Raw genomic sequence first — 15,908 nt, forward strand, 5'->3', positions numbered from 1 at the left:
GTCCAGGGCAGGGACTCGGTAACCAGACCACACGGGGATGAAAACCACACTGGGCCCGGACGTCAGCACGTCACCCATCACACTTCACAACCAGAGCAGGGCTGTGATGGGTGAGAAGGGACAGGGTGCAAGCCAGCAGCCCTCCACTCGGGTGTATCCAGGGGTGTGGACTCCATCAGTCCCAAGCGTCTGGTCATGAGAAGGCTGGGCTCTAAGTGTGGCTGGCATCGCCGTGGTCCTGTGAGAACCTCTGTGCTGTGATGCTGCGTGGCTGTGAGCACAGGCCCCTTGGGACCGTCAGGGAAGGCGGGTGGGGGAAGTGGCAGAACCACAGGGACAAGACTTGAAGGGCACCCTTGGAGCAGGCTGGCCCCAAGTGGGACCAACCTGCTGTATCCAGGGGTGGAGGACCCCCTAGAGCTGCTGCCAACATCCTGGGGCTCACCTGGCTGAGGGGTCTCCACGTGGACAGTGCTCTCATACAGACTAGAATGGTGGGCACAGGGGGTCCACTGAAGGATGCTTGGAAAAGCAAGTGGAGGCCCTGGCCTGGGACTGGACTGATGCTGCTGGGTCCGAGGGACACGGCGCTCCCTCAGGGGGCCTGTACCCAGGCTGACACATTGGGGGTCCCCCAGTGAACACTGGCAGCAGGTCTGGGAGTCTATTAGAGTCTCAGAAGACAGACTTGCTGCTGGAAAAGGGGATCCCAACACTGGTCCGTGCGTGTGTGTCTGTCTGTCTGCTGGTGTTGGGCTCCCTCCTGATCGTGACCATTGCCCGCCCTTCCTCCATGTCACCACCAGGGGGCAACCATGAACAGTGAATGCCGGGCTTCCAGAGATGGGAGCTGCCTTCTCTTCCTGTCTTTCTGGGGGCCCAGACTGCAGCTCAGCTGTCCTGCTTCTCACCCACCTCTTCCTGCCATGCCAGCCACCCCAGCCCTGGCAGTCCCTGCCACCCACCTCCACAGCCTACTCTGCTCCTACCCCTCTGGAACCCTGACTGCATTATACCTGGCTCACTGCTACTGTCACTTCAAATGACTGACTCAACCCAAGGCCACCTCCCCCAGGAAGCCCTCAGGGTGTTCCTCTCCATCTCGACACCCCCTCGAAAACCCCTGGGTTTTCCTTCTGTGTCTTTGCATTTATTACACATTTTCACCTTGCCTCTTTCCCACTGGTTGGAGTGCCCCTGGAAGTGGGACTGTACCTCAGCCCATTCTAGGCCCCTGAGTTAAAGCCTCAAGAGTGTCCAGTCAATTACTGTTGACCTCCTGGAAGGTAAAGGGATGCGCAGCTTCCTTCCACTTCATCGAAAGCATCCTATGAGCCCAGCAAGCCCCATAGAGGAGGGGTGTGTGTGTGTGTGTGTGTGTGTGTGTGTGTGTGTGTGTGTGTTTGTGTGTGTGTTAGTCACTCCGTTGCATCTGACTCTTTTCGGCCCATGGACTGTAGCCCATCAGGCTCCTTTGTCCATGGAATTCTCCAGGCAAGAATACTGGAGTGGGTTGCCATTCCCTTCTCCAGGGGATCTCCCTGACCCAGGGATTGAACCTGGGTCTCCTGCATTGCAGACAGATTCTTTACTGTCAGAGCCTCCAGGAAAGCCCATAGAGGAGGATCCCAAGATAAATAAAGCCTGATCCCTGCCTTCCAAGAGCTCAGAGGCTAAGGGGAGAAGCAAGTACTGCCCCTCAGGGCCCCCACCCTTGCAGACCAAAGCCAACCTTCTGAATCCTATAGCTCAGCATTTCCTGTCCTTCTTATGTTAATGGGAAACTTCCAGCATCCCGATTGTATATGTGGCAGCAAAGAGCTAGTGGACATCTGATAACGCTCACAGCGCCTCTTACCCAACTCCAGCAAGACCCGAATGGGCAGCCCGGGGGACAGGAAAGAGCAGAGGTTTTTGGGTCCGACACCCTGCATTCCCAGACCACCCTCTACCAGTCTCCAGCTACTTGCTTAATTGTTGCTGTTGTTCAGTCACTCAGTCGTATCTGACTTTTGCGGCCCTATGAACTGCAGCACTCTAGGCTTCCCTGTCCTTCGCTATCTCCCAGAGTTTGCTCAGACTCATGTCCATTGAGTCAATGATGCCATTCAACTGTCTTATCCTCTTTCACCTCCTTCTCCTCCTGCCTTCAATCTTTCCGAAGCAGTCTGATCTCTCTGAGTCTGCTCACGTGGAAAGTGGTTCAAATAGACCACATCTTCCAAGGGCTGCTTTGAGGATGAGACCTTGTGTGTGATGCTCCTGGCAAGGCCATGCTCTGTATTGGCAGCGGGTAGTCCAATGATTGGCACACATGGGCCTGTTGTCTGTCTTGTCTTAAAGAACCCTGCTGAACCTTCAAGACCCACCACAAATACCATCTCTTCTAGGAAGTTCTCCTTGATTCGTTCTGCCTGGGAAAAAGGGATTTGTGTCAACTAAGCATCTTCCAGCTTTCCCGGTGGCTCAGATGGTAAAGAATCTCCTTGCAATGCAGGAGACCCAGGTTCAATTCCTGGGCTGGGAAGATCCCCTGGATAAGGGAATTGCAACCCACTCCAGTATTCTTGCCTGGAGAATCCCATGGAGAAAGGAGCCTGGCAGGCTACAGTCCACAGAGTCTCAAAGAGTTGGACATGACTGAGCGACTAATACTTTAAGCATCTTCCAATTGCAGGAATCAGACAAGCAAACCTAAGTTTGTTCTTATAAGTTCCAGCAAGACTATCTCAGAGCTCATACTGTACCTTTGGGGCCATTTCTTCTCTGTCCACGCCCATCTCAGAGCCTCCCTGCTTCTTACACACTAGGTTATTCCTCCCTGACTATGGCTGGCTCCCCTTTGCAGTTGGGGATGGTGACCCCAAATAGTCCCCCTTCCTTTGTCCTTCTGGACCACAATTCCCCTTCTAGGTATATGGAAGAATTCTCAGAGAAGGATCTGATTGGCTTTGTTGGGGTCACATGCTTGCTTTTGCACCATTTTAGCATGGACAGGATCTGTTGCATGCCACAGTTGGCCAGAAGGGAGCAGTAGAGCATCATGATTGACAGACCCTCCAGCCCCACAGGGATGGGGCAGGAGTCTTTCCCAGTGGAAATAAGAGAGGCTGACGATCAGGGCAGCCAAGGCTGTGGTCTTCAGGTGCAGACAAGGAAAACGAGACTGGAAGAGATGAAGCAACTTGCTTAGATGCAAGCCAGGGCAGGTACTCCCCTTTTCCCTGTTAAAGGAACCTTCTGGGGTGTTAGAGCATGCCTAAGAAGGGGAGCAATGGGTCAGTCTGACCTGGCGTGGTTTGCAGGATGCTGGGACCTGGTGTTCTGAGGTAGAAGAAACCCCTTCCTCTGCAGGTGTGTGTGTGGGGGGGGGTCTCCTTCCTCCCCAGGGGTGTCCTCTGGATCCCGCACCTGAATGGAAGGAGGATTAGCAGCTGTGTGGGTTGCAAATGACTTTAATGATCTCACTTTCCCTTCCCTGGTGGCTCAGGGGAAGGGTGGGTGTGGTGTGACAGTGCCCACTGGGTTCCATGAAGTGTTCCCTGGAGAACCAGGGGGCTGCCTTCTCCCTTCTCTTGCCCCTGCAGGCACAGAGGGAAGGGAGAGGCCCCCAGTCCAGCCCCTCAGCAGGCAGCACCCTTCTATGGGATCCGTCACCCACTCCCCCTTCTGCTTCCATAGTCTTGGGCGCCTAGTCAGACAGGTGGGCCACAGGGATGGTTAGAATCCATAAATGTTGTTCATCGTTCCGCCACTCAGTCATGTCCAGCTCTTTGTGACCCCATGGATGGCAGCACGTTGGGCCTCCCTGTCCTTTGCTATCTCCCAGAGTTGGCTCAAACTCACGTCCATTGAGTCAGTGACGCCATGACCATCTCATCCTCTGTGACTTCAACATCAGCCCTTCCAATGAATATTCAGGGTTGATTTCCTTAAGGGTTGACTGGTTTGATCTCCTTGCTGCCCAAGGGACTCTCAAGAGTCTCCTCTAGCACCATGAATACCTGTTGGCATTTAATACATAAGAGGAGGTGGAATTTCCTGACCCCCGCACTGTTCTAAGCATTTTAGCATATTATCTAATCCATTCCTGGGGCTATTCTCACCAGGGGCTGGGGTCCCTTGTTACCCCGTTTCATAGATGGGAAAACTGCACGGGCCAGCCCTGTGACCCAGCCTACAGAGCCCTACACCAGTGCACACCAGCTGGGGCAGTGACAGGGCGTCTGCCAGGGTCCCGGGCAGGCCCACTCTTGTCTGCAGAGCCAGACAGGCCTGGTGGGATTGCTGCCCTGGGGTATGGAGGTCAGAGTTCATCCTGGCTGGTAACCTCTAGGCCTGAGGATTCTCTCTGCAGGTGTGCACAGGCATACCCACCCCCACGCCCCCCGACACACACACACACACGCATGCACATTGGCACCTCGCCCACCTCGCCCTCTCTCCTCCCTGCCTCTGCCTCCTGCTCCTGGCAGAAGGCGCTGCCTGGGTGGGGGTCTAGGCCTCTCCCCAGCCCTGCTAGCCCCCCCGGCCATGCTCACTGCCCTGCTGTCTGTCCCGCACATGGAGACTCTGGCCCGGCTTCCTCATACCCACGGGGGACCCGGGTCACTGCCACCCACTCCCCTGCCCAGCTCTCCTCATTCATAGCCCTGCTGTGTCTGAGAGGAGGGAAGAAGGGGCAACGGAGGGTGCAGCCTGGGCAGCGGTACCCTGTGTCACCTCCCAAGCTCTGTGGGGTCGTCCCTGAGCATCTGCTTGTGGTGGCAAGGGTCAACCTGTCCATGCACCCCCCTGCTCCCCTGTCCCATCCCCTGGCCTTGGGACGCTTGGGCACTGGGTGGTAGGATGGTCCCTCTGCTGACTTCACCCCACCCTCCTCCCTGTCCTCCAGCCTGAACACTGGCATGCCACGGCTGGCAGAGCCACTGGTTAAGGGGTAGGCACGGCGGTGATGAATGCATTTCAGCAGCAGAGGATGAGCTGGTCAGATGGCATCACTGACGCAATGGACAGGAATCTGAACAAACTGCGGGAGACAGTGGAGGACAGAGGAGCCTGTTGGGCTACAGTCCATGGTGTCACAAAGAGTCGGACACAATTTAGCGACTTGAACAGCAATAACATTTGGTGATGACCTGGCCAAGGGTCACATGCCAGGACTCCAAGGGGCAGCCACTGGCACACCCAGGATCCCTAGGTCAGCCCCAGAGACCCGGACTCCAGCTTCAGTGACTTTCAGGTGCCAGATCCTCTCTGATTTGGGGGAGTCTTGGTGGGCTCAGAGGTTAAAGCGTCTGCCTCCAATGTGGGAGACCCGGGGTTTGATCCTGGGGTCAGGAAGATCCCCTGGAGAAGGAAATGGTAACCCACTCCAGTATTCTTGCCTGGAGAATCCCATGGACGGAGAAGCCTGGTAGGCTACCATCTATGGGGTCGCAAAGAGTCGGACACGACTAAGCAACTTTACTTTCACTTTCAGGCTCAGCCCACTCCCTGTCCCACACTGCGGGGGGGAGGGGGGTCACACTGTCGGGAAGCCTCACGGGTCATAACTTAGGTGACATAGGAGCCCACCGAGCCTTCTCCGGGGTGAGCTGACATCAAGGGAGAGAAGAGGGGCCACTTTGGGAAGGAGGGCGCCGAGGGCACCCTCTCCACCAACCGAACAGCAGCCAGCGGGCCTGGAAGGGGTGGGTTCCTTACTCCCACTCAGCACCTCCAGGGGCTTGTCATTTCATTGTCTCAACAACACTCAGATCTATTCACACCGATTAAGATTTTAAAACAGAAAAGAATAGAGCCAGAAAGTACATTAGAATTCTCCACCCACCCTCCCTTCACCTCCAGGGATTAGATGAGTCTCTTTAAAAGGAGAACCATTTGACTGCCAGCCCCACCCTACCCCCATCGCTCCCCCACATAGTGTCAGAGAAGCCGCCCCACCCACCCCTGGTCTGTCCCCTGTCCGTTGGGGGTGGGGGGAGAAGGGGGACTGAGCAGGGCATTTCATGCCTTTCTAAGACTTCAGTTCAGTTGCTCAGTTGTGTTCGACTCTTTGCAACCCCGTGGACTGCAGCACGCCAGGCTTCCCTGTCCATCACCAACTCCCAGAGTTTGCTCAAACTCATATACATTGAGTCAGTGATGGTATCCAACCATCTCATCCTCTGTCGTCCGCTTCTCCTCCTGCCTTCAATCTCCCAGCATCAGGGTCTTTTAAAATGAGTCAGTTCTTCACACCAGGTGGCCAAAGTATTAGAGTTTCAGCTTCAGCATCAGTCCTTCCAATGAATATTGAGGACTGATTTCCTTTAGAATGGACTGGTTGGATCTCCTTGCAGTCCGAGGGACTCTCAAGAGTCTTCTCTGACACCACAGTTCAAAAGTATCAATTCTTCAGTGCTCAGCTTTCTTTAGGGTCCAACTCTCACATCCATACATGACTCCTGGAAAAACCAGAACTTTGACTAGCCTGACCTTTGTTGGCAAAGTAATGTCTCTGCTTTTGAAATGGCAACCCACTCCAGTGTTCTTGCCTGGAGAATCCCAGGGATGGCGGAGCCTGGTGGGCTGCCGTCTATGGGGTCGCACAGAGTCGGACACGACTGAAGCGGCTTGGCGGCAGCAGCAGCAGCAGCAGCAGGTCGGTCATAGCTTTCCTTCCAAGCGTGGCTGTAGCTGTGAGTGACCCTTCCATGGCATTCGCTTATTCACTCGGTCAGTCATTTGTTCATTCATTCATTCATTCGGCAGATACTGATTGCACGATACCTACGAGACCTATGAGGGGCAGGTACATTCTGAACCTGCAGGTCTGGCCGTGACTAAGAGAAGCTTCTGGCCCTTCAGTCCATTTGGTTTACGAAGCATTGATGCATCCTTAATCTTCATGGGTTGGGAGGAGGGAGTTGTCCTCTGCTTGGTCAGCTCCTGTTGGCTGTTGCTGGGGGTTGTCTTTCCTTCAAGGACCATTTACCCCTAGGAGGGCCAAGCCAGGCCCTGGGGACTCAAACAAGACACACGTGCCCCCGGAGCCCCCGCCTGGTGTGGAGACAGAAGCACAGGTGGATGCTTGCCTGTGGATGATGAATTAGTGTTTCGAGGTGAGCCCAGAAGTGTCCCCCACCCCTGACCCCTCCAGCTCCCGTCTCCACCCTCCTCCTCCTAAGAGACTGTGTCTGGATGACCCTGTGGGGCATCCTCAGGCCTGCATGCCCGCTGGCCTCTGGCTGGGTTTAACCATGGGGCACACTAGAAGGAGCCTGAGGGTGGCGAGAGAGGCTGGAGTGTTCATCCCCCTTGTTCCCTGTCATCTTGGCTAACCGTGTCCCTTAGGGCACAGCCTCCTTCAGAGGACAGCCCCCTTCACACAGATTTCCCTGTCTCTGGTTCTTTCTCTCTCTCTTTCCTATGACTCCTCCCTCCCTTCATGTCTCAGGCCTGGGGGTAGGGGGTGGGGGCGGGTTTCAAAACCTGGAAATGTACCAGTCCCTGGGCACAGCACTTTCCCTGGATTCCCTTAGAACCTTCCAGAACATGTGTGAACAGTCCTTTTATGGAGCTCCTCTCCAAGCACCCAGTTGGCATGTGCCCTCTGCCCCCTACTGGGGCCGTAGTGAGCCTTGCCCCCTTCTGCCTGGATGCCCCCAGAACAGCCTCGGAAGAGCCACTTTGTGCAAGGGGAGTTGCATCCTCATGGCCCCCAAACACCCACCCACCCGTCTCTGAACACGAGGTCAGAGAGAGTTTGGGTGTCAAGAGGAGGTGGCGCCAATCACTAACACTGCAGCTGTGACTCTGGCAGCAGGTCATGGGTGCACGGCGTCTCCAGGAAACACGCAGCCTGGGCAGGGAGCCACTCGTGGCTGGAACCAAAAGAGAGCTCCTGGCCCAGACGCGCCAGGCCCCAAGCCAAGGAAAATGTCCTTTCTGTGAAGAATCAGAACTCAGAGGGCAAGACTGATCAGTGAGAAAGGAGACACAGAGCTGTGCCCCTCGGCCCTCTGCCGGGGGCCCCCTCTCCCTGAGCAGCGTTAGTGACCAGGCAGGGCCTCCCTCCCCAACCCACATCCAGGCCACCCCCATCCAGCAGAGACCAACGTGAGAGATGGTCCACAGGTGAGTTCAGTCCAGTTCAGTTCAGTTCAGTTCAGTCGCTCAGTCGTGTCTGACTCTTTGCGACCCCATGAACCGCAGAATGCCAGGCCTCCCTGTCCATCACCAACTCCCGGAGTTTACCCAAACTCATGTCCATTGAGTCGGTGATGCCATCCAACCATCTCATCTTCTGTCGTCCCCTTCTCCTCCTGCCTTCTATCTTTCCCAGCATCAGGGTCTTTTCTAATGAGTCAGTTCTTTGCATCAGGTGGCCAAAGTATTGGAGTTTCACCTTCAAAATCAGTCCTTCCAATGAACACCCAGGACTGATCTCCTTTAGGATGGACTGGTTGGAGTTCCTTGCAGTCCAAGGGACTCTCAAGAGTCTTCTCCAGCACCACAGTTCAAAAGCATCAATTCTTCAGTGCTCAGCTTTCTTTATAGTCCAACTCTCACATCCATACATGACTACTGGAAAAACTATAGCCTTGGTGAGGTGACTTAATCACAACTTGTCCATTCTCAGGTGGGCCCCAGGGACATGGGCTTGCCCAGGTCTCCCATAAAGATGCTACAGGCCGGAGCCTCAGCTCCCACACTCTCCTGGTCCACCCAGGTGGACCCCTGCCCTCTTGCGTCTCCTCCACATGGGATTATTCCTGTAGCTCAGATGATACTGAAGCCATGGCTCACGTGCATAACCCTAGGGGTCCTTGTGGCTCCTCTGGGAGCAATGACACCATCAGGAAGCACAGTTCATCTCCAAAAGGGAGGAGGGGTTCCAATCAACCCACATCTCTCCTGAAGAACACTGAAGGGGATCACTTCTGTACCCTCAGTATTGCTTTCCAGAATCTGTTCCCACCTCCCCAGTGACTTTGTATTCTCTACCCCCAGATGCTCCAAATCCTTAACCCCCTTCTTTCTCCAGGCCCAGATCCATGTAGCTGCTACTCTTACTCTCCCAGCTCTTACTGTGTAGATTAACATCCTTTCTCTGATTCAACAGGAATGCCTTCTCCTTAGGGGAGGTGGGGGAGAAGAGGTGGGCAGTGAATAGAAAAATGGAGAATGCGCTTTAGCTGGACGTGGGCGGGGGTTGTGTCTGTGAATGCCTGCACGTGGATGGTGTGCGGAGTGATCGGTTAGTCACGCAACTGCTCAGACAGCAGGAGGGTCCTAGGTTTCTACCGGAAGGATATGTCTGGCTGATTCAGGGGGCCTGCCCTTTTTTGGTGCTGAGTTTATATAGCCCTGTGTCTACTGTTTGTTTTCCTTTGCCCTCCTTCTGCTGTTGCCTAGTCTCATTGAAAGTCTAGGGCTCTCTCGCCTGGGATACAGGGCAAAGTACAAGGGAATGTTTTTATGATGCTTGGGGCGAGCTTTCAACGGTCTCAGCTCCCGGCTCTAAGTTTGTGTGCTGATGCAGCCCAGATATGGTGTGGGGACAAGAGGACCCCCCCACCCCACCCCAGAGAAGGTGGGAGGAGGCAGGCCTGTCCCCGTCTGCTCCCACGGGGTCCCCATTCCTGCGGTGATAGCTCTGCAGCCCCGGGAAGGAGCGGCTGGCTTCCTTCCTCCTCCTCCGTGCCCCAGCTGACGCCTGCCTCTCCTTCTCCCGCCAGCGTCATCATGACTGGAGCCTACAACAACTTCTTCCGCATGTTTGACCGGAACACCAAGCGGGATGTGACCCTGGAGGCCTCGCGGGAGAGCAGCAAGCCCCGGGCGGTGCTCAAGCCGCGGCGGGTGTGCGTGGGCGGCAAGCGGCGACGAGACGACATCAGCGTGGACAGCTTGGACTTCACCAAGAAGATCCTGCACACGGCCTGGCACCCGGCCGAGAACATCATCGCCATCGCAGCCACCAACAACCTGTACATCTTCCAGGACAAGGTGAACTCCGACATGCACTAGGCGCCCCAGCGGCCACGCGCCGGAGCGGCCACTGGCAGGGGCGGGGACGGGGGGGAGTGCCGGGCCCCGTCCCTCCAAGCATCCCAGGACCGGACCCACCTTTGCGGATGATTTCTATTGGAACACAGGACAAACAAGGAGTCACAGTAAACCGACGGGATCGTCGGCCTGGAAGTTCACTTCTTGCATCCCGTACTTTAATCGCGTGCAGTCTTTCCCGCCTTCGTAGGATGTTTTCCGTCTGCGCGTTCATTTTCCACGCCAGCGGTTTCCTTTTTGCGGGCCTCGGGAGCCCCGGAGTGGTGTGTCTTTCGCGCCTCACTGGCCCCAGTTCAGGGCTCCGGGGACAGATAACGAAGCTCAAACAAGCCAGCCAGGGATTCTTCTGATGCTAAATGGAGCAGTTGCCACTGTCTCAGAGCCGAGGGTCTCACCTTTTTGCATTTTGGATCGTGAATCCATGCTGAGAACTTGCGAGCTCCTCTTTTAGGTTATTTTAATGTCTTTCAGAATATCCCAGGTCCCTTACAGTTTCTCGAGAGGAAGGGGAGCCGAATCCCCCTACAGTGGGTGCGTCTTTTCTTCACCACTTAACCACCCTTCTCAGAGCATTTGCCCAGTGCTAGGCATGGTGCCGGCCCTCCAGGCCAGCGGGTGTAACCCCCATGGCCTCTGTGCCGGCTCGCCTTTCATTCTGCAGCTGTCCTCTGCATCTCCTGGATGCAGGAGATCCAGGAACTCGTCCTGGCTCCCTCTGTGATCTTCCTGAATCTTCGTCATGACCCTGAGAAGCGAGGGCCTGTTCATTTCCTCCATACGTGCCAACTGCACACTGAGTGCCAGGCTCCATGCCAGGGATTAAAGCTGAATAACTTGTCATTCCCCACTGTGTGCATGGGAAAACTGAGGCCCAAGGCCTGCATCAACCAAGGAGGGGCCAGGAATTCCGTCCAGGCCTTCCCACAAGACCCTTTCCCTCCCACCATGTTGGTGGCTCATGTTAAAGCAACATTCCAGCCTGGAAGGTTCTGGAAACATCTCTTCATCTTGTGAAGTAGGACAGAGGAGGCAGGATGATGATGAGGGTCGGGGAGAACTGAGATGCAGAAAGGAGAAGACCGCCCCCCAGGTCTCCTCGCTTGTTTGGTGATAAGGAACTCTGCCCTCTCTCCACCTCAGATGTGGACCCCAGCTCCTTTTCCAGATGCACTGAACTGTCTCCAAAAGAAAATTGCATGTTATGACCATTTTAAGATACCTTTTCTTTTCTGACCCCTCGTGGGCCAGTGAGAATGCGGTGTTTCCAGGACGGTTCCCTCCTACTTTGTCAGGATCGGTTTGGCCCACCCGCCAACCACGCCAACCTGTCTTTGCCCTTGGAACTCCCAGCGGAACCACGTGGCTTGCATTTTGATTCAGAAAGCAGAGTGCAGAGGCCCGACTGAATCTTTTTTTTTGTTTGTTTTTAACAAGATGTAACCTAACCCAGGAAATAGACCCAACTCAAGATTTTTCTCAGCGATAATGGTCTACTTTTGTGTGTGTCAAAGCACAGAACGCATGTGCACTCACTTCCAGCCATACAATAATTACACAAGGAAATGGGTCCATTGATTTTTTTTTTAATCAACATGAATGAAGAATGTTTGTTTATATATCACTGTAAAATCCAGGTGACCTGGACAGTATTATATGTACATATCTATTCTAATTAAAACTAACAATCACAGGATTGGATTCCTTTTTTTCCCTTTGTAAAGAGGTTCAAGAATGTGATAAATTGTATAGAAATCTTGTTGAAGCCAAAATCCAGCTCTGAGGGCCTTATACAATTATTCGGATATTTGGCACCGATCATTTCCCTTTGTGATTCAGATGCTGAGAGGCAATTTGCATTTGCAGATGGAGGTTACTGATCAGATCATAGATTTAACACGGACCATTTCTACAAAGCTCAAAGCTTACACTGCATTCAAAAGGAGGTCTCAGTACAGTTCCTGGTTCCTTCCTCTGTTTTAAACTGTGGACACCAAACCAAAAAGGGAGAAGAAAGGAAAAGATCTTCTCAGAAGAAAAAGCATGTCTTTGGATCCCTGGAAAATAATGATGTCCAAAGCGTAATGAATAAAAGCATTGTGAGTAAAATGTGTGTTGAGAAAAGATGTTGACGAGGGAAGATGTAACAGTAGACATGGCAGAAGGGCCAGTAACATAGTCACAAACTTTGCTTCCTTCCTGTTTAAACTTCCTGCTCTTTTTGAATGTACGCGCGTTCACATAGTCATTGTGAAGTTGTTGGGTTGTTTTCGTTTTCATTTCAATACTCTCTGAGGACTGACTGCTCGGTGGCTTCGGATACGTGGTGGTAGATTAGACAGGCCTGACCATTTTGGACTCTGTAACTCATAGGTGCATTCTCGTTTTCTTGGGTGTCTCACAAACTATCCACCTGTTGAATAAAATTATAAATATGTTAATACCAGCTTTTTCCAATAAAATAACAAATGTTACATCGAAAATGAGGCTCGGAATGCTGTTTGTTTTTAATGGGCTCCCAGCAAGAGGCACATGGCAGGTGGGAACACACGTGAAAGTGGGGTTCACCTCCAGGCTTTCCGGCCTCCAGCTCCCAATGCAACTTTTAACCTTCCTCAGCTCTTATTTCATCACTAAGGAAATGGAGCTAATAATAATACCAACCTTGTGGTTTGGGGGTTGTGGGGGAAAGGGCAAGATTAAATTGGACAAATTTAACAGTTCCAGGCACATAAGCGCTCAATAAATGACAATTGTTTTATTTTGTTTCGTTTTCTTGTTTTGTTATGTTTTGGAGCAAGTGAGCATAGCCTACTGTGATTTCCAAATATTGCCAGATTCTCCCATGATCATTTCTAACCCTCACATCCAACTTGAGAATATGGTACAGATGAGGAAATTGGGGTTCAGAGAAGTTAGGGAGCCGGCTCAGAATCACACAGCTAGGAGATGCTGGAGCCAAGTTTCTAGTTGGGCCCAGTTAACTCCTAATATAGTGCTCACCCAACGGTACCGCTACACACGTGCCTCCGTGTCCCAAGGAACAAGAGCTGGGAGGAGCCAGGCTATAGGGCATCTGAATTAGTTCTAGAAGCCAGAGGGGCTCAGCCCCGCCTGCTGCGATGGCTGAGATAAGCCGGAGGATGTGTGGGGAAGCCCTTCACGTCCCCCATGGTTCCTCTGCACCCCTCTGGGAGCCCAGGCCTCACCTCTTCACTTTCAAGAAGAGGTTTTAACTTCAGGCCCAGCGGGAGGAAGTCAGCAGCTGCCCTGGTGGGTCTGCTGGCAGGATTTTGATTGACTTAGTTCTCCATCAACCTCTCCACTCCAGGACAGAGGAGAAAGGAGGAAAAGCCACTTCTGGTCTGTGTGACCTTGGACATGGGGCTAACCTCTGAACTCCATGTGTGAATAGAAGGGGTGTGTGTGTGTTAGTCACTCAATCATGTCTGACTGTTTGCAATCCCACGGACTGTAGCCTGCCAGGCTCCTCTGTCCATGGGATTTCCCAGGCAAGAATATTGGAGTGGGTTGCCATTTCCTCCTCCAGGGGATCTTCTTGACCCACATTGAGGGTGACTCTTTACCATCTGAGCAAGTAGGGAAGATTAAAAATAGAGGGTGATGCCATTTCTTCATGAGGGAAGACTAGTGAGGTAGTGAAAAAATGCCTTGTTAAGCTCTGCGGCCCCACCGTCTGGGGATTTTACGCATAGTATCTCATTCAGGTTTCATGTTATGCCTTTTGCGGCAGAAGGGGCAGTACTATTGTTAAACCCATTTTATACGTGAAAGAACTAAGGCTTAGATTAAGATTTAACTTGTGCCGAAATTCATAGAACTTGAACATAAGTGGAGGATCTTGGATTCAAACTCAGATGATGAAAGCATAGGTGGATGCCTAGACGATTGTGATGACACCGTGATCTCAGCCCCACCCAGCGCTGACTTGAGCACCAGCTCTGGGACTTCACAGGTGTGATTAAGGTTATGGACCTGAGATGGGTGTCGTGGTCCATGTGTGGGTTGGGAAAGAATTTTCAGACATGAGGCAGAATGAGAGGAGAATAAAGTTGATTAGAATGGGAGACACAGCGGGCTGGCTCAAGGGAGAGCTGAACCGTTTCGCAGGCTAGCAGCCAATTTTTATAGCCTCAAGACAGAGAAAATTCCTGCTGGAATGGTGGCATTAGGTGGTTGGTTAGGATGCTATAAGGTGGATAGTAGGGTGGGTATTTTACATAATATGGGGTCAGGGAACTGGCCAATCTAGATCTGGAAGCTCATGGCAACAGTTGCTATGTGGCTTGGTCAGAGATTCTTATCCTGTGACCTTGGTACACAGCTCCACACCTGTGACCTTGGCACAGGGCTCCACAATGCGGAGCATATCCTCTGTTATCCAGTGGAGAACAGTCTCTCCGATGAGTTCCAGAAGGTAGAGGACCTCTGTTGATTGTACTCATAGGGAGAGGCAGCAAGCAATGAGGACTCCCCCTTCCACTGCTGCCTCTGAAGATGGAAGAAGGGGCCACAGGCCAAGGAACGTGAGTGGCCTCCAGAAGCCAGAAAAGACAAGAAAATGGATTCTCCCCTAAAACTTCCGGAAGGAGCACAGTTCTGCCGACGCCTGGATTTTCGCCCAGTGAGACTGTCAACTAGAAAATATAGTCACAACCTGAAAGCTGACAGTTATTTTGTTTGGTGGGAATGTTTAGGACTCCAAACCCAGAAGACAGCATCTCAGTTATCTCTGAGAAAACTGCTCCAATGAGGTAGGAGGGGAAATCAGACTCAGGTTTGCAACAGAGGGAGCAAGCAGTCTAAACATCAAAGACCAGGTGTCAAAGAACTAAGCACTCTATGTAGGCAGAGATGCAAGCTTCTGGGCTCACTGAATTCATTCTTTTCCTGTGCACCTCAGCTGTCTGGGGCCCATCCTGTTTCCTTGTTTACCTGAAGGAGTGGCAGGTGGCTGCTTCTTGCATTCATTCCCCCAGCTCCTCAGCCATCACCACTGGGGAGGGGCAGCATCCGTTGGATTCCAGTTTGGGGAGCCCTCATTCACGTTTGGAGGCCAGTGATCACAGATGGTTGTGACATTTCTTATTTATTAATATGGCAGGAGACATTTTCATTTCATAAGACCACGTGGGACTTCTGAACCCCCAACTGTAGGAGAAGACGTGTGTTGTTTTAAACCCCTCAGTTTGTGGCCCTTTGTCACAGTAGCCCTGGGAAATGAACACACTCAGGTACCTTCATTCTGATCTCACAGTCAACCTTTTCAGCAGATTCCTGCCCACTTTCACAGATGAGGATCCCAGAAAGATCCAAATACCTGCCTAAACCCCAGCAGTAAAGGTGGGACCAGCCTCCACATTGCCTTTCTTGAAGGCAGCCAGGGCGGAGGGTCCTGCCAAGGTACTCTGGGCAATACTTGGGGGCTGGCAGCCAGATGGTGGCACAGAGGGGTGGGTGGGGCTCCTAGAAGGCCAGGTACACATGGGGAGCTGCATGTGTGGATGGGCCCCCTCCTCCAAGCCAGGCCCTGGGCTGAGCTGTGGGCGGGCCACAGGGTGAGCAATCCAGTTCAGTTCAGTTCAGTTCAGATCAATCGCTCAGTTGTGTCCGACTCTTGCCGACCCCATGGACTGCAGCACGCCAGGCCTCCCTGTCCATCACCAACTCCTGGAGTTTACTCAAATTCATGTCCATTGAGTTGGTGATGCCATGTAACCATCTCATCCTCTGTCGCCCCTCTATCCTCCCGCCTTCAATCTTTATCGGGGTTTTTTCAAATGAGTCAGCTCTTCGCATCAGGTGGCCAAAGTATTGGAGTTTCAGCTTCAGCA

General features: G+C 52.9%; 1 protein-coding gene across 2 annotated transcripts in view; it reads left to right on the plus strand.

Annotated features, from left to right (window-relative positions):
- PPP2R2C (protein phosphatase 2 regulatory subunit Bgamma) overlaps positions 1–12,536 on the plus strand; it is a 163,693-nt gene extending 151,157 nt beyond the window's left edge. For both annotated transcript variants that reach the window (XM_004009985.6, XM_012180329.5), the window contains exon 9: positions 9,726–12,536. In XM_004009985.6, the coding sequence (XP_004010034.3) occupies positions 9,726–10,017 (292 nt within the window). In that variant the 3' untranslated portion in view covers positions 10,018–12,536. The remainder of the gene's footprint in view (positions 1–9,725) is intronic.
- Positions 12,537–15,908: the final 3,372 nt, after the last annotated feature.

The sequence above is a fragment of the Ovis aries genome, chromosome 6 (genome assembly GCF_016772045.2).
Source record: "Ovis aries strain OAR_USU_Benz2616 breed Rambouillet chromosome 6, ARS-UI_Ramb_v3.0, whole genome shotgun sequence".
In the NCBI taxonomy this organism is placed as follows: Eukaryota; Metazoa; Chordata; class Mammalia; order Artiodactyla; family Bovidae; genus Ovis; species Ovis aries.